The 26,212-nt window shown below is 36.4% G+C and overlaps 1 protein-coding gene across 5 annotated transcripts in view; it reads right to left on the bottom strand.

Annotated features, from left to right (window-relative positions):
* Positions 1-25,162, bottom strand: part of CPEB4 (cytoplasmic polyadenylation element binding protein 4) — a 66,360-nt gene extending 41,198 nt beyond the window's left edge. For 3 of the 5 annotated variants that reach the window (XM_058282354.2, XM_058282357.2, XM_058282360.2), the window contains exons 1-2: positions 23,692-24,956; positions 5,602-5,683 (exon numbers count right to left, since the gene is read on the bottom strand). In XM_058282354.2, coding sequence (XP_058138337.1) covers positions 5,602-5,683; positions 23,692-24,816 — 1,207 coding nt within the window. In that variant the 5' untranslated portion in view covers positions 24,817-24,956. Of the gene's footprint in view, positions 1-5,601; positions 5,684-23,691 lie in introns of all 5 variants that reach the window. The other 2 variants (XM_058282358.2, XM_058282362.2) reach the window with 2 other exon arrangements.
* Positions 25,163-26,212: the final 1,050 nt, after the last annotated feature.

The raw sequence follows: 26,212 nt of genomic DNA, 5'->3' as shown, positions 1-26,212 counted from the left end.
ATGAAATTTAGACCTATTTTTAGCAACTTTAATAGATTTATAGAGAATCCTCAGTCTACATAGTCACTATTAGTATATAATATCTATCCTAAAACATCTGTAGCTAAGAACTGAGTGACAGTAATTTGCAACATAGTAATATCAGGAGAATTATGTGCCAAAGGAAAAGTTAAGCTTTCCTGGCTACTCTCATAAACATATATACATATATACATAAGTAGCACTAAATTCATTCTCTTCTTCCATACAGATATAAATTTAAATAATTGTCTCAATATGTCACTCTTATGGTGGCATAAAAAATCTTATATATAAAATTTTAAAAAGCAGGCTTTGTGAACTAAACTTTTTGTTGTGTTTCATGATTTGCTTCCAGAGAGAGTATTATAAATTCTTTTGCTTAGCAAAAAAGAAAAGAGGCACAGATGGATTCATCACTTGCCCACTCATGTACGCACTTGTTCAAACAAATGCAGGGTAATGAAAAAGAGTGGGGGTGGGGAGGGTCTCCAAATTTAATGTGTAGATAAGGAAAGAAAATAAAACATCAAAAATGTTCTTAAAATGCAAGGTTAATTCAGCAGTTAGGAATTAAATGCATAACATTTTTGGAGTAGATCTACAGCCCTTGAAATAATTCCCTTAAATGAACGCGGGAAGCAAGTAAGGCAGTAATGTGCTTAACATTGTAGCATACACTTCCCATTTGCAAAGGTTTCTGGGGCACCATGGGGATACATTTAAACACTTTACATTTCTGAATGTAATCATTATTGCTTACATTCAAATCAAGTATTTAAAATGCTTAAAAACTCAGAGATATTACAGTGGATAGGCTGAATACCCCCTTCTAAAAACTGAAAGCAAGATTCTACAACAATATTAATAGGAAAAGTTTCCATTTTCACAATATTCAAAAGAAAAATAGAATGATACTCTGACTCATAATTTAATTAGTATTCGAACAAATGTAATATTTGACCATTTATGGACTGCCTTTGTTCTCTCAATAATTTCACAGTCCCCTTTTGGCTTCCTAGTAAAATTAAACATGTTGGATATTAACTTGTTTTCATATACAGGATCTAAAATACTCAACCACTATTATGAAATTGTGTCTTTGTTATACTCAGCTAATACTGATACTTTACAAGCGCTATTTTTTGTCTCTTTATTCCAGAGCTATCTCCTTCTCCTTCCATTCCATAAACTACTACTTCTGCTTTTATAACGATATTCCCTTATTCTCTTCACAAACAAGAAAGGAAAAAGCTCTGTAATTTCCAGAGGTCTCTACTACTATACACTGAATATAATACTGCTGCCGGAATCATTATTTGACTGTGTCCAACCCATGCTTCAGAAGGCTAAAAACAGATGTACTCACATGTGGTTTTAATCTATTTCATGCGGCTTCATTTTGAAACAATAAGTACCAATTTCATAGACCAGAAAAAACACAAATAACAATAACATACAATATTCCCAAAATAATCATCTCAGCATCTACAATAGTAAAAGGAGATTTTTCTGTTCAGGTAAAGAAAATGCTTGTTATGCCTAAAAACATAGCAACGTGCAAGCTGCCACCTGGGAGACAGAAATTCAGAATCAACCTTTAGTCCAGACTCTTAGAGTATGAGAGAGAACTGAGTGTGCTGTACGATGAAGAAAATGAAATTAGTCTCTGGGGAAGAGCTTCTACAGATTGTCACCAGCGTTGGTTATAGGGGAGGCAACACATAATCTCATGGATAAAAATAACATGCCGACATGCCAGCTGACCAGAGAAAGGGCCTGAAGATAAGATGTAGGAAGGACCCTTTTCCTCCCCAAAGAACTAAACCCCTGTACATGGATAAAATAATAGTAGCCTTAAAATCTGTAGAAAGCAATTTTAAAATAAACTGCTTAAAAAAACAAAGGCCAGGTATTCTTGAGCAAGTGTGAAAAAAAAAAAAGTTTCCAACTGGCCAACTGAAATCAGCAACCACTTTATTTATTCATAAAGAAACTCATAACCCATATTTGAAGGTTCCTAAGTATATTACACATTTGTCTATTGATGGCAAAAATAAATATTAAAAGATTTTTCCCCCAAATGGAAAAGCCAAATTCAATTTTCTGTTGGTCTTCTTTTAAAATTTAAGTTAATAATATAGTCATGCCAATTTATCCAATTTGTTTTAGGCTTTTTTTACACAAATTACATATCTATAAGGAACTGAAAAGTAAAGATAATAATTGAAGTCACTGAACATATTTTATGAAATAATGTTTAAGATGAAAGCAAAGCTAAATAAATTTTACAATTTGCCTTCGCTTCATATGGGGAATCTTACGAAAAAGCTCTCGAATTCATCCTTTTAATTAAACTTTTATACTTTTTTTTTCCCTGAGAAGCACATTGTCCTCTGCCAATCTCACAGAAGTAATATCCATTTTTTTCTGTCTTCTCTGTTTCTGTAGAAACATGGCAAGGTTATTTATTTTCCAAATGGATGATAGGCAGGTTTTAGATACTTATTTTAAAAGGACAATGTGTTACTTTTTTTAAGGCTTTCAACTTTATCATCACCTTTTAACATGGCAAGGTTATTTATTTTCCAAATGGATGATAGGCAGGTTTTAGATACTTATTTTAAAAGGACATTGTGTTACTTTTTTTAAGGCTTTCAACTTTATCATCACCTTTTAACAGTCTCACAATAGAACCAGTGCTAAAATCAAGCATAGTGTCCCTAAATCAGCTATCTAAATCAGAATAGTTTATAACCAGAAATGAAGTATACCCCTGAGCAAAATAGCATTTTTGGTACTGAAATACTCCAGTGATATAAAGTTTATCAGCGTGGTTTTTTTAAAAACCAAGCATAGGGAAGCGAATGTGGCTCACTCAGTTGGGTTCCCATCTACAATACAGGAGGCCCTATGTTCAAATCCCAGGGCCTCCTTGTGAAGGCAGGCAAAGAGCCGATGGCACAACAAAAAAAGGGAGACAAGTTAAAACAAACAAACAAACAAACAAAAAGAGTGTGCAGTGAATGGACACAGAGATAAGACAACAATCAAGCTGCAAGGGCGTAAATAAATAAAAATAAAATACAGAGACAAGAATGCACAGCGAACGGACACTGAGAGCAGACAGCATGCAAGCTGCAAGGGTGGGGGGAATAAAAAAAAATCAAGCATAACTATAATCTGGCATTTTAGGACCTTGAACTCATAAATTCTTCATTGCTCTTTGAAGGAAAAAATACAAGAGTTCATTTAATAGGCTTAAGTTACCCTGGCATTTCAACATAAACTGTTAAATTCAAACTGGCTTTCTCATTTGGTAAACATGAAAACAAAATGAATAAATGGCTAATAATATTAGCTAGCATTTATTGCTTGGCTCCTCTGAACTAGACAGTGGGCTAGATTCTATAAATACATCATAACATTTAATTCTCATACTATCACAAACTGCAGTGGTAGAGTGGCAATCTGAATCCAGATCTATCTAACTTTAAAACCCATGGAAAAAAATAAAATAAAATAAAATTTTTAAAAACCCATGGTTTTTCTATTCTGCTATGCTGCCTCTAATTAAGCACAATTTTACAGAATCTTCATGTTCCAAGACTAGGACAATCAAACATATTTAATGTTTTCTGGCACAGACTTAACTTTTTATTATCTCTACAGAAGTAGCTTAAAAAAACTTAATTTAGATAAAACTTAGTACGCAGAAATTTAAAGCAAACTAGGAGAGAAGAAATAAATCTGAGATAGATGTCCTAACTGAAAGTGATAAACCAAAAAATTTCTACTGATAATTCTATTAGAATAGTATATGCAAACAACTGTATCTAAACCTAAACATTAGTTCAGCCACGTAAGCAAATTGTTTCTACCTGCTGCTGTTTTGTAAACTGTGTTTTCTCTGATAAAACCACAGGAACTTATAAAAAAATCAGTTCTAATTCCTTATTATCCCTAGTATCTGGCATATAGGAATTTTTTAAAAGTCCTTTAGCTACTTTTTTTTTTGCATGTAACTTTTAATTTTGAAATAATTATAGATTCATAACAAGTTGCAAAAAAGGTAGTACAGAGAGATACTGTGTACCCTTAAATCCACTGTCCCTACATCTTACATAACTATAGTACAAAACAAGGAACTTGACAGTGGTACAATCTACAGACCTTATTCAGATTTCTTCTCTAGCTACTTTTTAACAGTGTGCAAGTTTTCTAGAGTTTCTAGAAAGGGCCTTAGACTTTCCTTTTTTTTCTAATGAGAAAAAGAAGGGTCAAAGAGGCTAAATTACCACCTAAAGTCAGTGTGGTAAAAAGTGGCAGAAATAATGTCAATTCTGAGTGAGACATCTTTCAACAGAAACAGCTTGAATCAGGATTACAAAGTCATCCATCAGAATTCTATGAGGAATTCAGTAAAGACCTTTAAGATACTCTTACTTCAGTTACTTCATCAAATGGATGTATATTTTTTCACACATTATTTTCCATCTCTTCAGATCCCCAAAAGCTTTTCTCATGAAAAAAAGTTACCACCCTTAGTCTGTTGAAAAATGCAGTTTTCCTGTCATCACTAACATAATAAACCTAACTCAAAAGACAACTAGGCGAGGTCAGTCACAAACTTTAAGCATGGGCTACCTTGCCATCTTTAACCCCAGTACAAAACTCTATGTCTGGCACAGAGCAGTCATAAATGTTTAATGAATGGACAAGTGAAAGACTTAAATGTGAAATGATTAAATATACCAAACATTGCAAATTTCTTATTTAAAAAAAATAACAAAGAACAAAACCGTTGGCTAGCAAACTGCCATTTAGGGGAAGAAAAATTTTGTTTTGTGGAGTAGCTTCAAAAAAAGCATAAAATGACAGAGGTCCTTCCAGTTCTAGCGGTACATCAGAATAACCTCAGACATTAAGAAGTAATATACCAAGTCCAGGTGGGGCACAGGCATCTGTATATTTTACTTTTAAAGCTCTTCAGGTAATTCTAAGTCTCTTATTATAAAGGTGAGGAAACAGGCTTAGTCACACTGAATGTCTTATTCAAGAAAACATACTTAGTGACAGAATTGAGACCAAAATCCAAGTAGGAACAGTACAATTTTTTAAAAAACATAATACATATTTCAAGAATTACAAAAGCTAATTTTAACTTAGAAATTGTTGGCCATTTTTTAAAATGTGAAACTAGACGCACACACACATACATCTATCCGCACATGAAGTCTTCCTAGTTTACAGTTCCTGTCGTGGGTAGGTAGGCAGGTAAGCATATACATTTGGAGCATTAAGCATAGATTTTTAAAAATGAGGGTATATGGTCCATGTCTTTCCAGGTAACTGTCCATCCTTAGCAATGAGTACTCTTAGATTCTTAATTGGTATTGTGAGGGGCCTACTCTGGATGTCCAAATATGTTTGAGTATTTAATAAAAAAGAAGTAACATTGATGGAACTTACTGGACACATATTATAAATCCATAATATTTTTCATATTATTCATCAGATTACATAAATAATATACACTTGTTAATATTTACCAAAATCAAATAGCTGAATTTCTAACGTTACCTTTAATTGAATCATTTTCAGCTCTCATTATGTCAATGAGGGAGCTCTCCAGTGAGTGCATGTCAAATGTCCTGGGGCGATCCTGCAAACACAAATAGTCACAGACTTTTTAAAATAGCATTTAAACTTAGAAGAGGGCAATAAACTATATTAGATAGGTCACAGATCAAAATGTGGCCATTTGACTCCATCTATAGTATATATAAGATATTAATACATCACTTAGTAATTATTTTTATTACTACACTTACAAAACATCAAAAAACACAAAAGTGCACAGGGCTCAGCAAAGAGTGGTGTTGGAAGTGATTTCTAACAATAACTTCAACCAAAGTATTGCTTTTACTTATAAGACAAAAATAATTAAAATGAATTTCCATATTATTAATAGTTAAGAACATTAAACAAATGTAAAAATAAAATTCTTAATCTTTCTCTGCCACTTAAGACAGCAATAACATGGCAAAACTTTCCAAAATTGTTCCAGCAGTTACCTACTAAATTGACACCAATACATGCTAGTCATAATAGATAACTATACAAATTTTCTTATAAGCCAAGGTTCGAAAATAGTCATCGAAAGTCTGTAAGAACACTAAATGGCAAGTGATTCCCAAATAAATATCACTGGGAAATCATGGCAAGAGAAAGTATGCTATTTCTTTAAAAAATAAAAAAAATATGATTTATTCCTCTCTATTCTACCAGGGCTGTCTTCAGTTGTCAGTGATTCATTTTCTCTAAAGATTTATTTTTAAAACTAATAATCCATAGTGAAAGTAGACAAGACCTCTCTCTGCCCCTTAAAAATATAAAATTGGTAGAATTCCCCTCCCTTCAATATATAAATAAACTTGGAATAAAGAGTACAGGAGCTGTTCTCATTACTGTGATAAAACCTTCTTTAAGGAAAAGAAAGAGAATAGCAAGAGAGAATTGCTGAAGCAGGTTCTGTTAACCGTCCCAATAAGCTACTAATAGTTGGGCCTCAAACAACCTAGTCATTATTTCTCGTAAATAAAAGATAAAAAGATACTGATCAAAGTTAGAATCTGTTCAGAAAACAAAACAAAACATATATACATATATATATTTATATAGGTATTTGCTACCTCAACTTGCAAAGTAAGGCTTTATTTTGCTGCCATTGTAATTTTAATAAAAATATAAAGGGAAGAAGGGGTATGGAAGGTCTTGCCTGGCTAAAGCCCTGGCTTGAGTAGATACATGTCAGGAGAATGGGTGAGGAATCCTAACATATTCAGTGTCCAGACTGCTCTGGCATTCTGGATGAAGAGAGTAGAGAGAACTAAAATTAAAGTTAGTTTGATAAGTTAAAAATCGGAGATGAAAACACTGTAAAATTAAACTCTGAAAGGAAACAGTAATACAAGTTTGTAACCCATTTTAAAAATAAACACAGACACACAAGACACACAAGAGTATTAAAGAAGCAGGAAAAGGAATTTGGAAAGCAGGATGCTATATAACCTTTCCTTCAATCATATTTTCTCTTACATCACTTTTAAACTTAAAGCTTTGGCTTTAAAAAAATTTCATCTCCTAATTGGATCCTGTTTTGTAAAACTTGTTGGAATCTCCCTTCTCCACTTTCCTGGCTAACTTCTAGAACCTTCTGGTTGACAGAGCATTTCCTCCACTTGAAAGCACAAGCACTTAAAAAAAAAATCAACCTGGCATCTGTCCTCTGTGCTTTCTTAACACCATTTTCCCGATGATAGAGACCTTCCTGTCTGACCCCACACTACCACCATAGATAGTCAATAATGTTCATTGAATTGTTTTACGATACGAACTTTTTACCTCTGCAACTTAAGGAGGCCAAGGGCATTTATATTTGACTACAATCCAATATTGGAAGTGGCAGAGTATTGCAGGCTTTTATCTCGGGGTCGGCGGTTAGTGTCTTAACATGATATTCCTCTCCAGACCGCTCTGACTCACTCCAGAACATCTTTCTCACCTAACTCTTGCTTCTTTCCAGACTGTCCTCATTTTTTCTTCATGATTTGTACAGAGGCAGGAAGACATCTGGCCAGAATTGGACTTTCTAAGGGTCAGCATTCAAAAAAGGAGAGAGAATGTTCTCTCTTTATCCTTCCTTACCTCAAGCTCCAAATTAAACCCAAACCCTTACTGCTTATTTTTGGGAACAGCAAAGTAGCTTTGAGGCTTAACTTGAAGGGTTAGAGATGAATACAAAGTTACAATATCTCATTCTACGGTACCTGGATTTGTCTTCTTTTCAGCAATCTGTGAACTACATTCAGATGGGCCATCCAATAAAAACCAGTCTTGGAGTCCCTAATTCTCAGTCTGTCCACATTGCTGTCCGATGAACTTCCTAAGAGCAGGTACTATGCCATATATAAAATGTTCCCAACATCTATGCCTCAGATGGGTTACAGTGAGCTAAGATATCATCCCCTCCACCCTCAGGACTGTGCAGAAGAGCCTGACATGGAGGAGCTCCCTGGCAGATGATATCTGTTTCAATATGATCATTTTCTATGTGTGCCACAATGTGAAAAAGGTTGAGAAGCACTGTCCTACATTTCTGTATCACTGAGCTTCACAAAGAGCCTGGCAGGTAAAAAGGAGGCAAATGTTTCCTAAATGAATGAATGAATGAACTCCTTCAAGCACTTTTAAAACATTTAAAATATTTTCTTCTCTCTTATTTCCTTAGGGTTTTTTTTTTGTTTTTGTTTTTTTGTATTTCCCCTTTCCAAATGAGTTGTAGGCTTTCTTTTGCCATAATAACTTAACGGGGGAAAAAAAATAAAGAACTTGGCCTAGTAGTCTTTCTTAAGCAACTTAAGTAGTAAGCAACCTTGTGAACTTCTAGAACTTTCATTTTACCAATTGCTGAATAACAAGAGCATCAAAAAGAAGTAGTTAATAAAGAATTTAACACAGTGTTTTTGTTTTAGTTTGCTCTACTTTATGAGAAGTGTTTTCAGTAAGTCTAAAAGCCTCCTTTTACCTTAAGTTTCCAAATGGGGTAGTGGAATTCATACCCCTTAGCATATTGCCTGGACCATAAAAATTGTTTTACTAAATGAATAACCACTGACTTCTAACTGGTAGAGTACATTAAAGCGAAAATCCTAAATTAAATTTTAAGATCTCAGTAATGCTTTGTGGCATGCAAAACAAAGAATTCACTATCCTTTTTACAGAGAGCAATTTTTGCTTTAATTTGTCATGACTTAATACAGAAGTGACAAGTAAATGCCAATACATAAACTCTGATCTATGTGGTCTGAGAAGGAAACCATGGCTTGATACTGGTAACTGCCAAGTATAGAAAGCCCAATGGCATAAGTACTACTTTCTTGCCAACTCTGATCTAATATATATTCCTCTCCACAACCCAACCTTAATAGCAATTATAATTATTATGAACAATTTTACATTTATAAAATATTTAATTTTGTGCAATGCTTTGGCAATTCAAGGAGTTCAAGAACCACATATTTTGTCAAGTAAACATTCTGTTCTCAGAGAGAGTCCAAAGTTAATCATTCTTGATTTACTACCTCACTGATCTTTTTTGTCCATTTTTAACATCTTAAAAAAAACAAACTGGGGAGCAGAGGTGGTTCAAGCAGTTGGGTGCCTGCCTCCCATATGGGAAGTCCTGGGTTCAGTTCCCAGTGCCTCGAAAGAAGACAAACAATGTGCAGACATCAAGCAAAAACAACAAGCAGACAATGAGCAAAAACAAACAAACAGGGAGCAGATGTGGCTCAAGCAGTTGAGAGATCACCTCTCACATGGGAGGTCCCGGGTTCAGTTCCCGTACCTCCTAAAGAAAAAAAAACAAAACAGACAATGAGTAGACAATGAGCAAAAAAAAAAAAACAACGAACAGACAATAAGAGCAAACCATGAGCAAAAAGAGCGAGCAAAAAAACTAAAATCCAAAGGTCCATGGTATTAGGAAGTACGTGGAGAGACAGAGACAAAAACAAATAAACCCAGGGTATAAGCATAGCACAAACAATTCTGGTTTTCCTTCCTTAACCAAAGAGTAAACTCAAGAGTAAAGAAGTAGTTTGACTTCCATATACTTATTCTGTGATTTTGCCTTTTTTGACTGCTAATTGGGCCAAATATCATAGCCACTTATGAATGAATAATGATACATTTTTCAGGCTCTATTTTCCAGAAAATCAACTAAAATAGAAACCTTGTTAAGTGACAACTCTCCTTGATTGAACTTGAGCTGATGACCAAAATATGAACATTAGCATAAATGAGTAGAATAAGCATTTGAAACCACGTAGCCCAACTCTGCCACTGCAGGGTTAGGTAAGTTTGGGCACTTTTATCATCTAGACCTCTTCCTGATCTGTAAAATGAAAGGCTTTGATTAGATCTCTAATGTTACTTTCCTAGATCCAAAATACATTTGTATTCTAGCTTTAGAATCATATTTCTAATATTCTAAGGTGATCTGTGCTTTCCCAAGATCGATAGTTTAAATTATGACAGTTTAATCTATAGTTCAAATTATGGCAGGAATCAAAGTTTACCATTCCTAGTCCACAAAAAGGCAGGGGGGATGGGGGATGGGGGCCAGTGATAGAGTAATAAGAAACAGGATCCCTAGAATCTTAAAAGGACAGTAACAAACATTTTCATTAAGCTATACAAAAAGCAAAATACAAGCTTTTTAGAAAAAAAAACATTCTTTGGGGTGGGGTGGGGTCCTGATCTCAGATAAAAAGCCAAAGACTCTCATTAAAACAAAACACATGGGAACTGTGCTCACTTTAACCCACAGTGCCCAGTTTCTCCTGGCAGCCTAAAGGGAAAAAGCATAAGAAAAGCAGAACTTCTCTTGATTGAGCACCTACTAAGTAACTGACATAATGCACTTTAACCAAGTTTTAATTAACCCTCAAGCTTCCATATAAATTAAGATTTTATTATTCCCATTTAAATGATAAAAACTGAGGCTAAAGAATATCCTCACAGTTTACTGCATAGTCAGGTGACTACATAGCTTAGCAGTGTGACTAGTCAGGATTCAAAGCAGGTGATGCATTCATGGGTATGATCACAGCATTCAAAAGACCACACTAATTAAGGTATGCATATTAACAAATTAGGTACTCTGCTCTAAGGTCTAGGAAAGCATGAATGTTACTGGCAAACAGCAGGCACTCAAATTTATATAACGAGTGAAATAATAAATAAAATGTAAAAAGTACTAAAGGATGATGTCAGAAATACTAAAAATGTAAAAGAAGCTCCATCTTCCTTCTCCCTACTGACATGACAGATGTGTGCGGCACACAACCTATCCCAGATGCATCTCTAGGTTGTCTACTGCTTCCCATAGGGGTAGAAGTGGTAGTGATAGTAATAACTGTAATAGTAACACCAGCAGCTAACATTTATTAAGCTCTTCTGCATTACCTGAACCCTAAACAATTATATATAAGAATCCTATACAATTAGCCTTATTCAGTTATATCCTATTTTACAGATGAAGAAACTAGAGCTTACAGTGATTAAATAACTTTATCAATGTCAGGTAAATGGAGAAGACAGAATTTGAACCCTGATCTTCTGACTCTAGAATAAGAGAACTTAATTTTCATGAACGTAAAGAGCACCAATTATTTTCAAGACTCAGCAAAAGCAAACTTTATTATAGTGTCACACCTCATTTTATTTTGTACTTTTAATTGTTATATGTAATATATTGGGTTGCATGTCAGTAAGTGGTTTCTGTTTCTGTCATGCCCACTTCACAGGACAATTTGTAAAGGAAGAACCACACAATGACACTATGAAAACCAGAGTTGATAGAAACAACCTTCTGACAAAACAAATTTCTATTTCAAAGGGCCCAAGGATCCTTCCTTTTGAAATACACCTGAATAATTCTGCCTACCAGGGCAAAATAGGAAGACATATGGCAGTCTATCACTGACGAGATAGCCTTTCATAACATTCCAGAAATAGCCACAAGAAGCTGGTGAACCTGTTGGTCTAGTACTATCAAGAACAACAACTAAATTGTAATTAAGCCGCAAACCAAAATTGTCATGTGTGGCCATTTTTTTTTTTAACATCCCTATGGGTCCTGATAAGTCAGTGGTTCTCATACTTGAGAATGCACCTGGAGGCCTTGTTAAAACACAGATTATTGCCAGTCCCCCACCCCTCACCGCCTTCTCATTTAGTAGGTCTGGGTAGGGAGGGCCCAAGAATTCACATTTCTAACAAGTTCCTAGGTGATGCCAGGGGCCACACTTGGAGAACCATTTTGTTAGCAATTCCATTTAAAGTTAACTTCATTAGCTACTTGGGAGTGTAATTTGTAGCCTACATTCTGGTTGATCAGCTGTGACGCAGTCCAGCTTAAGTGAAATATTCCACAAGAACCATTTTAAGATTTTCTCAGACCCTGAAACAAAGCCCTCTCTTCCAAGCTCTAAGGTGCATAACTTGGAAAGAATGTTAGTCAATGTGGGTATTTCAACAAATACTGAGTTGCTCTGGGAGAAAAGCCTTGAGAGGTGAATGGTTCACCACTGAAAAAAAAAAAACCTATCTGGTGCTTACATTTTCAAATCAAAATATCACCTTTGATGTCTATATTCCTGGTATCTTAAGCATATGTCTCTTTCTTCATTCAACATAGAATATGTGTCTCCTCCATCTCAAGCAGTGGTCAAAAGCCTTAGAAAGCCATCACTTCTATTCAAGAAGTCTAAGCAAAGATTACATATATTACTCAAGCCTCAAGATTCTACTTATTTATCAAGTCACCATAATCAGAAAGTTATATTTTATACACTGGTCCATGCTGTTTTGCTTCGATAGAATTGTGACATTATGATCTCAGATTTTAATAAGTAGAAAATATTAATAACTGTCATCTGTTAAAAATATATATGGATTTTCTTGTAAAAGTCTGTTATAAGGGAACAATTCATTTTATCTGTCAACGCCCCACAGTTAGAGACCTACAGGCAAAATTCTCTCAAAAAGGTTTCACTCTTGTTCATTAGAGAATGACAGCTACACAACACACCACGTGCCTTTTTGTCTTGGCTGCTGGGATGTCACAAATAAGTTTTGTGCTCAGAGGCAGTAACTTTCCTCAGACTAATTTTCTCATCTACAATATACCCTATGCTACCTACCACCACCACCACTCTGCTATTGGTTTGTGCCTTTTTATACTGGAGTTTGTGTGTTTTGGCTTTACCAGACTGGGTCTAAAACACATTATGTAATTACATTGAATGTAATGACATTATTAAAAATCAAAGTAAAAAATTCAGCTACTCTCTACTCATTCTCTCTTTCTCTCTCTCTGAAAACATTCGTTACCATGATTGTCATCTCTCAGACACTATGTATCTGTAAAAGCCTGTGGAAATTTCTCTTTCTTGTTACACTTTCCCTGGTGAAGAAGGGAAAGGAACATGTTTTGATTAGGGAAAAAGTCTATGCCTGTATGTCAACTGCCAAAATAAATAGGAAGTTTGAGATGCCAGTGGAGGCCATAATTAATCAAAGGTAACCATGGGAGTTTTAATCCAAGACTTGCCAAGATATATTCTTCTTGGATTAGATAACATTTATGACCACAAATCATCAAGAGTTGACTAGACAGCTTCCAAGATTTTACTTCCAAGTGATCCTCCCATCCCTAGGCAGGCAATAAGTCACTGTTCTCCTATGCTCCCCTAGCACTTTGACTTGCCTCATGACATTGACACTTTCTGTTAAAACAATTCCCCACTGAACTGGGAGCTCCATCCACTCATATACTGCCAAAGACTCTTGCATATGTTTAACACGTAGCAAGTCCATAATCTTCATCACCACCATTATTAAAGTTGCGACCATATTCCTCCCGTCTCAAGCTGTGGATCCTAAAGGCACTGTATCACTTACATATATTAAATCCTCACAACCTTCAGGTGAATAGGTCCCATTATTATCCCCACTGTTGGCAAAAGCAACAATGACAGGTTAACTAATTACCTCAAGGTCATACAGTAATTGGTAGAGTTGAGAGTCAAACTTGGGTCTGACTTCAGAGCAGAAGCTAAGAAAAATGGTCAGTTTAAATGGGTCTTGTCGTGACCTAGAATTTTCACTCTCGTGACACTTGCAAAGTATGAAATCTTTCATTATATACATGACCTGAATGCAGAGAAAAAGAGTCAGAGGCTGAAGATAAAGAGGTACTTATCTGAAGTAGGAGTAACCACATTTAATAGCATCTCATATTTCTCCGCAGGTTCCCTCTTCAGTTACTACTTTCTCATTATGACCTCCTTAATAAAGGCAAAGCGTCTTACAAGATTTTAGGTTGCCAAGTGCTCCCTAATAGAATTATAAACTATAACTAAAGCAATGAATATCCTCAGAGTATTTACCCCATCTGGGTCAATAGTGCCGTTTGGTTCTTGTGTGAACTAATGAGTCAGATCTCTCAAGAAATCCTTTGAGAGGAGAAAAATGCATCTTATTCCACCTTCACTAAATAAACCACCCTCATTTTGAGCATTAGAAATCTTTACAGTGATAACAAAATAACATTTCTTAGCACCACTTATATGTATTAAACACACATGCACAAAGAAACAAAAAGGGTACTCTAGACATGATTGTCCAGATCCTAGATCAATAGATGCCCTTCTTCTTGTTGACTTATTTGTTTCATTCTCACATTGCTGAGCAGAGTGAAATAATAAAAAGTAAAATATATGACAAGACCTGAATTCAAATCACCACTTACTAGCAAGTGATCCTGACACTGTGCCATCTTTGTACCTTGGTTGCATCAGCAAAATGAGGATAATAATAATAGCTCCCTCCCAAGACTGTGGTGAGGGATAAATGAGATAAGGATGTGAAAGCATGTGCACAATACCTGGCAGTATAGTAGGCCCATTCAATAAACATTCCCACTGCCCCTTCTCTCTCTGGTGCAATGGCGTAAGAGCCGGAAATGAACCTTTCAAATTAGGTATTGGCTGTATCTGAATCATTCAGCTGGGTTCTGCACCATTTCCTGTAGCCCATTCCCAAAGATAATCAAAATGACCAAAAACCTCTGAACTCAAAAATAGCAGTGAAGTATAAATGAGTTTCTCTGCAGAGGTAGGTGAGATTTCTCCTATCTAATAAGCTATTTGGGGCAAGAGATCATTAGTTTAAGGAAAGTAGAAAGCTAGAACTAAAATTCAGCCCAAAGGAATGAAGCCATGAAGATCCTTCCAGCCACTCCTCTGTCTTTGGCAGCTTCCTGGCTTGTCAGGGTTCCAGAGTCAACAGGGCCTCAAACGCACAATCCTTGTTCCTAAACTGAGGTTTGTGTCCTGTAACCCTTGGCAATTATTCCGTGAGCCTTGACAGCAGTCTCAGAAAAGCAGGATGTCCCCAGCATTCTGGGCCCTCACAGCTCCCACCCCCCACATCCCACTCCTAAGCGCTCCACCAGGCAGAGAGCACTCCTCGACACTCCAGTGCAAAGCAAACGTCACCTGACTGCCCACTTCCTGGGGAGAAAGATCACGTCTGCCTCATTCGTATACTCCCAGCACATGGTCCACAGAAAGCACTAAACATTTGTGGGTTGAATGCGATGCAGCTCAAAGGCCAAGTGCTCTGGCCCTGTACTGCTCTCTTATTCCTCCTTCCAGAGGTTCTATCCTCAAGTCTACAGAAGCTTGAACCTAGAAGCAGACTGGGATGAAAGGAGGAAAACTGTACAAAATGCCTCCCAAATCTTTCCTCACCTGCTAATGCTTGGTGCTTTAGTTGGAGCTCCTTTTTTATTATTATTATTACTAATTTTGGTGGCCTTGGTGACGGCCAGAACCCTGGAGGAGATGAGATCAATAGTGATTTCCTTAGAGTTCAGCCCCCATTAAGCGGTGGAACGGGCTGAGCAGTGCAACAGAAATAGGGGCCTTGCTTCAGTTCCTATCTTTCTTTAAAAAGCAACATGAAAAATATTTTTAATGTTTTTAAGAAAGGAAAAAAAAAAAAAAAAAAAACCCTTATCTTTTGAAAGCATTTGGTGAACCATTTATAGATGAAATGCTATGATATCTGGGAATTGCTTCAAAATAATATGAAAGAGGAGCGAATATAGGTAGGGGTATAAATGAAATAGGACTGTCTGGGAGCTGATAATTGTTCACTATATTATTGTGTCTACTATTGAATATGTGTTTAAATTTTTCCATAAAAAATAAAAATCTAAAAAGAAGTGTGGAAAAAAACCTTATCAAAAAAATATATATATGCCCAGTTGATCACTGGGCATTAGTGTCTGAGAAAATGGAAGCATCACCTAGCCTGATTACAATATTATTTGCGCATAATGACAAATTTTAAATTAATATTTATACTTGATGGCATACTTTCTTTTAACAACAGAATCTTTCAGAAGAGAATTATTAGGCATACCTATATCATTACATCCTTAAAAAGGCCAGACAATAGAGAGAGAAAAAATGAAGGATCAGGAAGGTTAAGAAGCTTTGCCCTCAGTTACACAGCTAGTAAGTGGCAGAGCCATACATGGAATCCAGCTCTGACTTTCTTTACAATAGTTAGGGTATTTCTCAGAATAGCAGTATTCTTTTATTGAGGGGCTTTGTTTTGTTTTATTTTGTTTTTTAAGGTGCTTACCAAAGCTAAAATGACAGCTATTTTATTCATTAGCACAATGATCCTAGTGGCAGGATGCATTCCTGAAAAATACCTGGAAAAACTACTATTAAAAGTATATCATTTGTACAGGGGTGACACACTGTATTAAATGTGTAAGGTCTTATGTACATGGCTTTGATTACAGAAACTAATAAGGTATTCTCTAAATAATGAAAAAAAAGTATATCAGATGGTATTTTAAATATATGACTTTAAAATGTACAATACTGAGGAATTAACTATAACTTAAACTAGGTCTATATGGAAATAATGACTGGGTTATATCTGGTAACTATTCAGCAGCAGAAATTGCCCAATATAAATACTCTATATCAAAAGTACTTGTACAGTTTAAGGTCTTAAACTTTAATAATTTAGTTTGTAAACATGAGGAAGGACCTGTTAGTAGTGGTAGTTTTTTTTGATAGGTAATAGACCTGAATCCTACTACTAGGTTAAAGCTCGCCTTTTGTGATTCCCATTCTGTCACAAAACTTAAACAAGTGCATGTTGTATACAAGTGTACAATGCAGCTTGTACAAGTGTATACTATAAATGTGGTCATTGGAAAATATTTGGAAATGCCATTTACACATTCTTATACTTAAAGTCAAATCTGTTTATTTGCCTTAAACTGTAAACACCTCCTGGATTAAAATGAAATGAAACTACTGGGCTAGTTGATAGTTTATAATGTTGAAGAAGAAAATTGTATGTTCAGTATCACTTGGTGATTAGCACAGACCAGAAATACATCATAAATCAAGTCAAAATAATTTTTATGAGATATCTGGTGCTGTGCTCAGCCCATTTTATAGCAGTTGCTCAATAAATGTGTGGTAAGTAAATTAAAACCTAAAAACAATACCCCAATAAAAGCCAAAATATACCCAATTCAAATTCCCATGGTATCTTTTCCTCTTACAAAAAATCATAATTCTTCATTAAAATGTCATCTCTCTTAAAATATACAAAATCAATTCCATGTTCTAAATTTCTTAAAATAATTTTTCAAAGTACTAGCTGTCAAAGCTAATGAAAGTTAAAATATATATATACAATTATAAAACCTCTCCTTCAAGAAAATTAATAATTCTTCTAGTAAATATATCATCTTCCCTGGGCTATATCTATTATAGCTTGTTCAAAAAGAGTATTCTGAGACTATATAACACAGTGAACCATGTGGTGGAAGATGGACTGTGGTTAACAATACAAATATGAGAGTGTTCTCTCATGAACTATAACAATGCACAATACTAATACATGATGTTAATAATAGGAATATATGGAACAATACACCAAATGTACACTATGGACCACAGTTAGTGATAACAGTCTGACGTTCTTTCATAACCTGTTACAAATGTTCCATAACAATTTAAGGTGTTGGTGGAAGGGTGATGTGTGGGAATTCTGCACATTACGCATGATTGTTTTGTAAGCTCACAACTTCTCTAATAAAAAACATATGTTTAAAAAAAAGAATACCCTGAAAAATAAAGCATATATAATAAGATAAGCAATACTAAAGACTGCTCAAAATCTTTCATAGGCACCCAAGCTATATCTGTAACTAATTTACTTTTATTATTTTACTCAATTTAAATATTAGAGCCAGGTTTTAATTTTTTAAAATTAGATAAATTATAGGTTCACAGAAAAATCATTTAGAAAATACACAGATTTTAAATTTAAAAAAAAGCTACCTAATTTGACAAAATACTTAAGGTGTCTCACAATAATCCTTCAAGTTAGGTATTATCCTGATGAGTCACTGTCTTCCAGAATTTCAGTGATTTGCTCAAGGTCACGCTGCTAATTAGAGTTGACCGTCAAACCTAAGTCTGCCTGGATCCAGAGCCTAGGCTTCACTCTACTGAATTCTGGCCTCATAGAATAGCCTTTCAGTAATTACTGATGTTTCACCTTTGGAAGCTGATTAAAAAAAAGCATTATAATTTTACCTTTCTATCCACTATGGATATTTTGAAAACGATTAAGTGGAACATCTTGTTTCAATAATCTAAAATGTAGTGGGAATCTATATTAAATTTGAAGTAAAGAATTATATATTGCTCTAAATTTATCATGGCAAAAGTATACTTTAATTTCTTCAACACACCTTTGAACAATTAAATAAAAAATAAAATGAGTTTTGTAGGGAAAAATTAAAATGAATGTTCATGTTACAGGCTCCCTGCGTTAAAGAAAAACACTTCGTATACACTACCTTACCTATGATGAGACCAAAAACAATATGGTGCGAGCTGAAAAAATTTGAGAGTGGACCTTCAAACTAATTTTCCTTACAGTATGATAAATAAAAGTTATACGAAAAACAAAAACAAAACATAAAGTTCAAACCAGGTGTATGTAAAATACAGAGTTACTTTATCCATTTCTTTCTCCTGGACACCAAAATAAGGAGTATTCTCAAAAGCTTAAATTCATCAACTTCCTACTTGCAACTAGCAACAACCACATTCATTAGGCTTGCAATAAACAGGTTTTTCCTGAAAGATGTTGTAGCAATGTGTTGATCATATTCTGTGGCTACTATGAAGACAACAACAACAAATCTACCCCACCCACCCAAGTTTCTATTCCATCAGAAAAGCTATTAAACCAGTAAAAGGCCTTCTACAAAAAGAGGGAAAATTGCTTTTCCCAAAATTTTTCCAATATTTCAATTCTTTTAGAGCCATCTAACTTTATAGTTAAAACATTAGTTTCCCCCTTCTAATATAAATAAACACAAAGTCAAAGAAAATGTTTCCTATCCAAAGATCCCTCCTGGGATGATATTAAGAGACAAAATGCAATAAGGTTGCATTTTAGATAATTTTAATAATTCACCATGACTTTCTGCTTACAAATACAAGGTGCCATATGTAATTTTAAAGATCAATAAACTGGCAACAAAAACATTAAAGTGATATAAATTATCTGCCTGGTTAAGACAACTTAAATCTGTGGTGACTGTGTCTAAAGTTAAGAACAAGAAAGCTCTAAATCAAGACCTAAAAGTTCTAGTTGATCAAGTTTTAGAAGACAGTCCTCGTGACATACAGATTCCACTCTCCCCCGACCCCGACCCCCCCTTTTTTTGGCCTACTTCCTAGTTCTTAAGCAAATGGAGGTGGCAGCATTTAACTGAGCTACAGATAACAGGGTGTCAGCATATATGCTTGGCAATTCTTCATTACTTTCCTGTAAGGACAGAAGTAAATTCTAGGCATCCCTCCAAAGAAGTGCTAAAGTTAAATGTAGTTATTGGCAGGTCCCCCAATATTTTATTTGGTTTGAACATCCGAATTCCAGGATATGTTTGGTGGGATGGTTGGGTCAAATCATGCTTTTAGTCACATGAATATAGATCCTGTTTCTTCATTTTGAAATCAGGACAATAATACCAATCTTACAGGACTGAGAAATTCTATATATGAACTGAAATAAAATGTGAAAGCACCAAGCCCAGTGGCTTTATAGAGTATATTTTCCAAATTAAAAAAAAAAAAAGTATTGATTATGTAAGTTTAGCGTTTTAAAGTTGATAAGCAAATATATTCTATTTCCCATTTTTGAAACTATCATCATCACCATAAAATTGTTTCTTCTACCTTATATGCTTCTAGAGGCATCTACCCAACCACATTCGCTCAGTTGTGTTATGTCCATGTGAAGAAGCAGTGTAGCACAGCAGTAAAGAGTCAAATCTGCATCTTAATGTTGATGCGAATAATAATAATAATCTCTACTTCTCAGGGTTGTTGAATGAATTAAATGCATTAACACATATAAAACACTTAGAACTCAGCAGGCACTTTAGCTATTATTAAATGCATATTATGGGAAGTGGAGTTGGCCCAACGGGATAGGGCGTCCGCCTACCACATGGGAGGTCCAAGGTTCATACCCAGGGCCTCCTGACTCGTGCGATGAGCTGGCCCACGAGCAGGGCTGATGCGCACAAGGAGTGCTGTGCCACACCACGGTGTCCCATGTAGGGGAGCCCCATGCCCAAGGAGAGCGCCCTGTAAGGAGAGCCACCCAGTGAAAAAAAAAAGCACAGCCTGCCCAGGAACCGCGCACACAAGAAGAGCTGACGCAGCAAGATGACGCAACAAAAAGAGACACAGATTCCGGGTGCTGCTGACAAGAATACAGGCGGACACAGAAGAACACAGAGCAAATGAACACAGAGAGCAGACAACTGGGGTGGGGAATGGGAGAGAAATAAAAATAAATAAATAAATCTTTTAAAAATGCATATTACTTTAGTTGTATCTGAAAAACAGGATTTGAGGCATGCCAGCTGAATTCATATAATCCAAGCTCTAAACGAAGATAACTTCAATGGACCGAAAAAACAAAATAAAAAATATTAATTTCAATCTGTTGTGGATACCTAACCCCACAGTAAGCAAATGTAAAAATCACTGTGATTCATATAAAATTGAAATAAGCATTGTCCAGTATTATCTACATTTCAGGCAATTTATTTCCCTTTAATACATAGTATCATGCTAGCCTTTGCTTGCATACCAACATGAGAATGTAGTCAGATAAACTCTATTCTGTAAATTATGTGAGTGCTCTATAACACCTAAGGAATACTTTCTAATGGCAACAGAATATTAAATTGCTGGTATCTATAAGCTTTCTTTCCTAAAATTAAGAGCTCTTGTGAAAATAAATGTAAATAAGCCTCAGAAGTGTTTAGAAGGAAGAATGTGGACTGTGGTTTCAGCACTTTAACTCAATTTCCCAGGTGGTTACTTAGGATCACAAAGAACTTTAGGAGCTCACCTAGGTCACACTGCACATTTTATGAAGCAACAGAGGCCCCAAAATGCAACAATACTTAGAGCCAAGCACTGGGTCTCCTGGTTCCAAGTTAAACGTTCTTTCAATTCTTTCATATCAAATTTAACCAAGTAATTCTTATCAACTCAAAAGGAATTCTTTTTTTGCCAAAAAAGCTAATTCAAAAGAATTATTGTTTTTAAAAAGCCACACAAACAAAACTCCATTCATTTAAGTACCACAGTAGTCGGCTTACTTACTTCTTATGATTTTTTCCAAAAGATTAGGAATTTCTTGTCAGAAGATTTTTTCAAATCATTTCTTTTTCACATGACTTTCAAACCACCCCTACTGCTCTCCCTGTGCACACACACGCTGGCGCACACACACACGCACACACTCAACTCCTGAAATTGGGGGGTGAGGAAAAGTCAGCAAATTTCTTTATAATCCTATTATATTTTCAAGCCAGGTATAATGACCCTCCTTTTTCCATCCTCGGAATACAGAACAATTCTATGAAAGAGTTAGTTTCTAACAAGATCTTTTGGCATCGATCTTTGTCTATCTTGTTATTTCATAAATCAGCTTATGCTCTAAAATCACAGTCCGGTCAGAAAGATTTTCAAATGTTAAATACATTTCATTAGCCCCAAAAGGGAAAAAAAAAACATATACAAATAAACATTATTTATTTATTTTTCAAATTTTTCATTTTTCACAAAGCAAACCTTTATCAAAAGTCAGTAAGCTGAGAATGGGAAACAGAGCATAGGGTCACATAAGTTCATTCTGTCCGTGTATAGCAGCAAAACAAGAAAGAAAAGTGCATTTAATTTTGAGCCAAATCTTAATCCAATTAAAATGTATAGAATGCCATTTTATATTTTGCAAATGACCAATATATGAATAATTCAAAAGGTATCTTTGCACTCTTTAAATTAAGTCCAAAAGAATATCAAAAGAAATTTTTTAAAATAATAGACTTCATGGGAATTGCCAGTATCTTAAACAACCTTTAACCTGACTAATAAGGCAGGATAATTGTTCCTTAGTTTGAGTAAAAACACTTTCTAAAAACGAATGCCAACAGCTTTTTGCTACTTATATTAAAAAATTACATAGATTTAAAAAATCTAAAACTGAATTTAAGCAAATATGTTAAGATACATCATAACCATTACACCTGAATCCTTAAGGTAGGAATAAACATTAAAATCTTTGGAATGATGATATATAGGGTTCTCTTATCAAACTTCCCTTAAGCAAATTACTAATTAGGGTAATTATGCTTGTGCCAAGGTCATTTTTTTGGGAACACTGCAATTATTTTGTAATCTGCTTCAGCCCTTGCAGAAAGATTTCTAAAATAACCCTCTAGCTGTACCACAGGTGCACATGTACATATATATGTATGTAAACACACATATGTACATACATATTTTTAATCATTTCTTTTTAATCCAGAGTTTGTATTTTTATTAGCTATGTGCTCTAAGACAAGTTATACACCTTTCTAATGCTCAATTTACTCATCTGTAAAATGGGAATAAAATAACTCTTATTCTAAGGGGCTGTGGTGAGGACTGACTCAACATAGCTATCATTACCTTATATAAATTTCCTAAACACATATAAATTACCATACACCAATGTATACAAATTTAGCAGGGCACCTGACAATCAATTAACCACGAAATTCTCTCTATCCTGTGAGAAAGCCTACTAAACTGGCTGCTTGTTAATTTGAAAACATCAAAGTGATCCTTGCCTGAACCTATTTTTAGGAACTGTTTAATTTTCTACACCCCAAGTGTTAACAGTGAAAAAGAAAAACAAATGGGTGAAAGGCATCATAAAAGAGTCGTTCTCAGATCAACAGTTTCATAGTATAGGAAAAGAAAGTGGAATGTAGATATTTTTCTCTCCTTAAATGTCCTCATAGCACGTAACAGGCCAGAATTTGCAAAGAGGTGAAGAGGCATTGCTGAACTGATCAATTTACACTGTTCAGACTACAAGGTTCAGGGAGATTCCAGGTTTAAAGTGTAACGGGTGAGAAAACTAATCCAATGCTTGGTTTTCAGGGAATCACTACCTTACTAGAGGAGAAAGAAATGCATGTTTTGGTTACATAGTTACTGCAGACAGGCAGAGAAGGTCCATTAGGTCCACGAGGAAGTGTATTTAAACCTATATATTATTGATTCTCGCCGAAATAAGCAGGGAAGACCTATCCCTGATTCTCCAGCCAGGCCAGAAAGATATACTAGCTAATAATGACGGCATCATCAGCTTCCTGGTACTCACAATTTCGCCAATTCATAAAATTATCTATGGAAAGAGTAAGGCTACCTACCATTAAAAAACTGTCAAAGAAACAGCTGAATATTTTGTTCCAAATTCCACTCCTCTGCTGCTAAATTCATGCCTGGTAATTAATTCCTTTTCTATCTAAGAAGAGCCCTGAGGTGAATAAGGACAATTTAGAATCTCTTAGTTACACCATGACGATTTCCTAATTCATCTTAACCTATCGGTGGAACACAATCTTACCGGAAAAGGAAAAATGTTGTCAGCTCTGTTCAGGCTATCTTCCATCCAGGATTTAGGAGCAAAGGCAGAGCTGGGGCGAGCATACTTCTGGAGCTGAATATGATTGCTCGCAAAATTTTTCTTCAAAGGCGAGATGGAGTTCAGGGGCGTTATTCCTCCGTTCAGCCCTCTGCGATGATCTCGGCCTTGAGAGCCACCCCAGCCACCATATCCGCCCCCTCCCGGGCTCCAGGAAGAAGACGGCGTTGGAGAAGGACTCTGGTAGCTGCTCCACGGAGAGGGGGGTTTGTTAAGATTATTCGCCAAATGAGGCAGCTGGTTAAAAGCAGCATTTCTGTGTGTGAAAGGCGGGGGATGAGGACTGGCAGGAGACCTCCTCTGCTGCTGATGCTGGCTGTGATGATGCTGGAAATGAGGGTGATGAGGGTGGTGCTGCGAAAGGGCCCCGATCTGAGCGGAGAAGGTGCTTCCGAAGCCAGGGCTGACGTGATGGGGGAAATTTTGAAACAACAGAGCACCGTTATTAGCTGAAGCAGCAGGGACCCCTCCCTGGTGAAAGAAACTTGCATCTTCATTGATGATTGTAGAAGAAGAAGGCGCTATCGCTGCTGACCAGTTACTGAACCCAGTAAGAGACGATGCACTAGATGTCAAGGGTTGAGTGGAAGTACCTAGCCCGGTGGCTTCCTGGTAATCGAACCCTGTCAACACTGGCGACTCAATTCTTATTTTCTCTTTCCCATTGCCATTTTCTGAAGAATTGTCCCCTTGGTTTTCTTCAGATTTTGCCTTCTCGGTTTCAGGCAGTATTCCAGCTTCTTGACCTGGACTGGGGGACAGCTGCTGCTTTTCTAAAGGGTCTTGCTGTTCCTGCTGCTGACTTTTTGCTTTTTCTGACCCCAAGAGCTCATCCTGAATGTTATGGGTAGCCGGAGCAGGAAAGAGCCAGGCTGACCCAGCACTGCTGCCGTTGGCAGCTGTGTTATTATTTATAAAAGCAGCAGGGCTGGGGGTGGCATTTTGGTGATGGTGTGGAGGCTGCAGATGTGGATGGAATCTGACTGGAAAAGCAGATTTATTCCCAGTATTGCTTTGCACTAGCACTCCAAACCCGTAATCCCCCATTTATTATTTTTAAGGTCAGAATCTTACAATAAAAACCACAGCTCCGGTGTCTCACACTTTTGCCTCTACCCAAAATTTAAGTTGTTTTTGTTTTGTTTGTTTGAAATGTCTTATTTATAGCTAGCTCAAAGATCACAGCTTATCCCCACCCTAAATAGTTCTGATTTGGAATTCTGGTCTCTGGGGGGGGGGGGGGGGGGGGGGAAACCAATTGAAAAACAACAACAACAACAAAATCTCTTAAAATATAGACATGAATCCAATTGGGCTTATTTCTAGGAGGGAATAAAAATGAAGAGGGTAAAAATCAAGTCTTTGGTTAGTAAAATAGGTGCTTTCTTTTTCCAAAGGAAAATGCACATGAATGACAAAAGCACAGCTTCTCAAGCATCTATGGATGTAGAAGAATAAGCATTGCGCGGAGTAAAAATATATTTATATATATATTATTTAACAATCACATATGGTCTTCCTCAGCAGTTTAGATTCACTCACATAAAAATTAGAATAAGGGCTAAGGGGAAAATACGTTCTTTCCTTGGCAGCTTGGTTTAAAAAAATCAGGAATAATTTAAGAACATTATATATTATATATTTATATATATAGATTATATTAGGTTATCTGGGGGTGGGAGGTGAATTCCTGGTTGCGGGAGAGGAAATCAGCATTGACTAATGGAGGGATGACGGCAGGGTGGCTCCTGCTGTTCCAGGTCCTGTTTCTGCTCTTTCACAGGGTGCAGTTTTGGCCTCTGGGGTTGTTCCTGAGGCTCCGGGTGCAGATCTTGCAGCGGTCGCTGTTCCTGGGCTGCCCCCGGCCTCCTCTCCCCCATGAAATGGGTTGGAAACACGCGTTTCTCCCTCTTGCGGGGTTCGTGATCAGGAGGGATTTAGCGAGACTCGACGACGGCGAGCTGGCGCGCCGGGGGTGCGGGGACCGAGGGAATGACCTGGAAGGGCCTGCGGTTTCTGCCTCTTCCCCTCTCTGCGGCTCCGGGTTTTTTTTCCCTCATGGGACCCAGGGGCGGTTTGTTCAGTTCTCTCAGTTCGATTCTCCGCAGGGGGATTTTAAAAAAAAAAAAAAAAAGGGACAAGAAAAGGAAAAAAAAAAAAAAAAAAGGAAAAGGGGAAACACCCACTACTGCAGTTATTCTAAAGGAGAAGAGCCTCCCCCTTTTCCTCCCTCTCTCTCTCTTCCCCCAGATTTTTTAAAAACTATAATTTAGAAGGCTTTTGTTTCTCCTCACGGTTGTTGGGCCGTCGTCGTCGTTGCCGCGGTGGCTCTACCCCAGCCCCGCAGTACCCGCCGTCGTTGCTGCGGACTCCGCCTGGCTCTTCTTTTTCTTTCCTTCTTCCTCCTCTTCCTCCTCTGCTGTCGCCGCCGCCGCCGCCGCCG

The sequence above is a fragment of the Dasypus novemcinctus genome, chromosome 2, assembly GCF_030445035.2.
Source record: "Dasypus novemcinctus isolate mDasNov1 chromosome 2, mDasNov1.1.hap2, whole genome shotgun sequence".
NCBI classification, from domain to species: Eukaryota; Metazoa; Chordata; class Mammalia; order Cingulata; family Dasypodidae; genus Dasypus; species Dasypus novemcinctus.
Note: the sequence above shows the minus strand (reverse complement) of the source record. Positions and strands in the feature narration are given on the sequence as shown.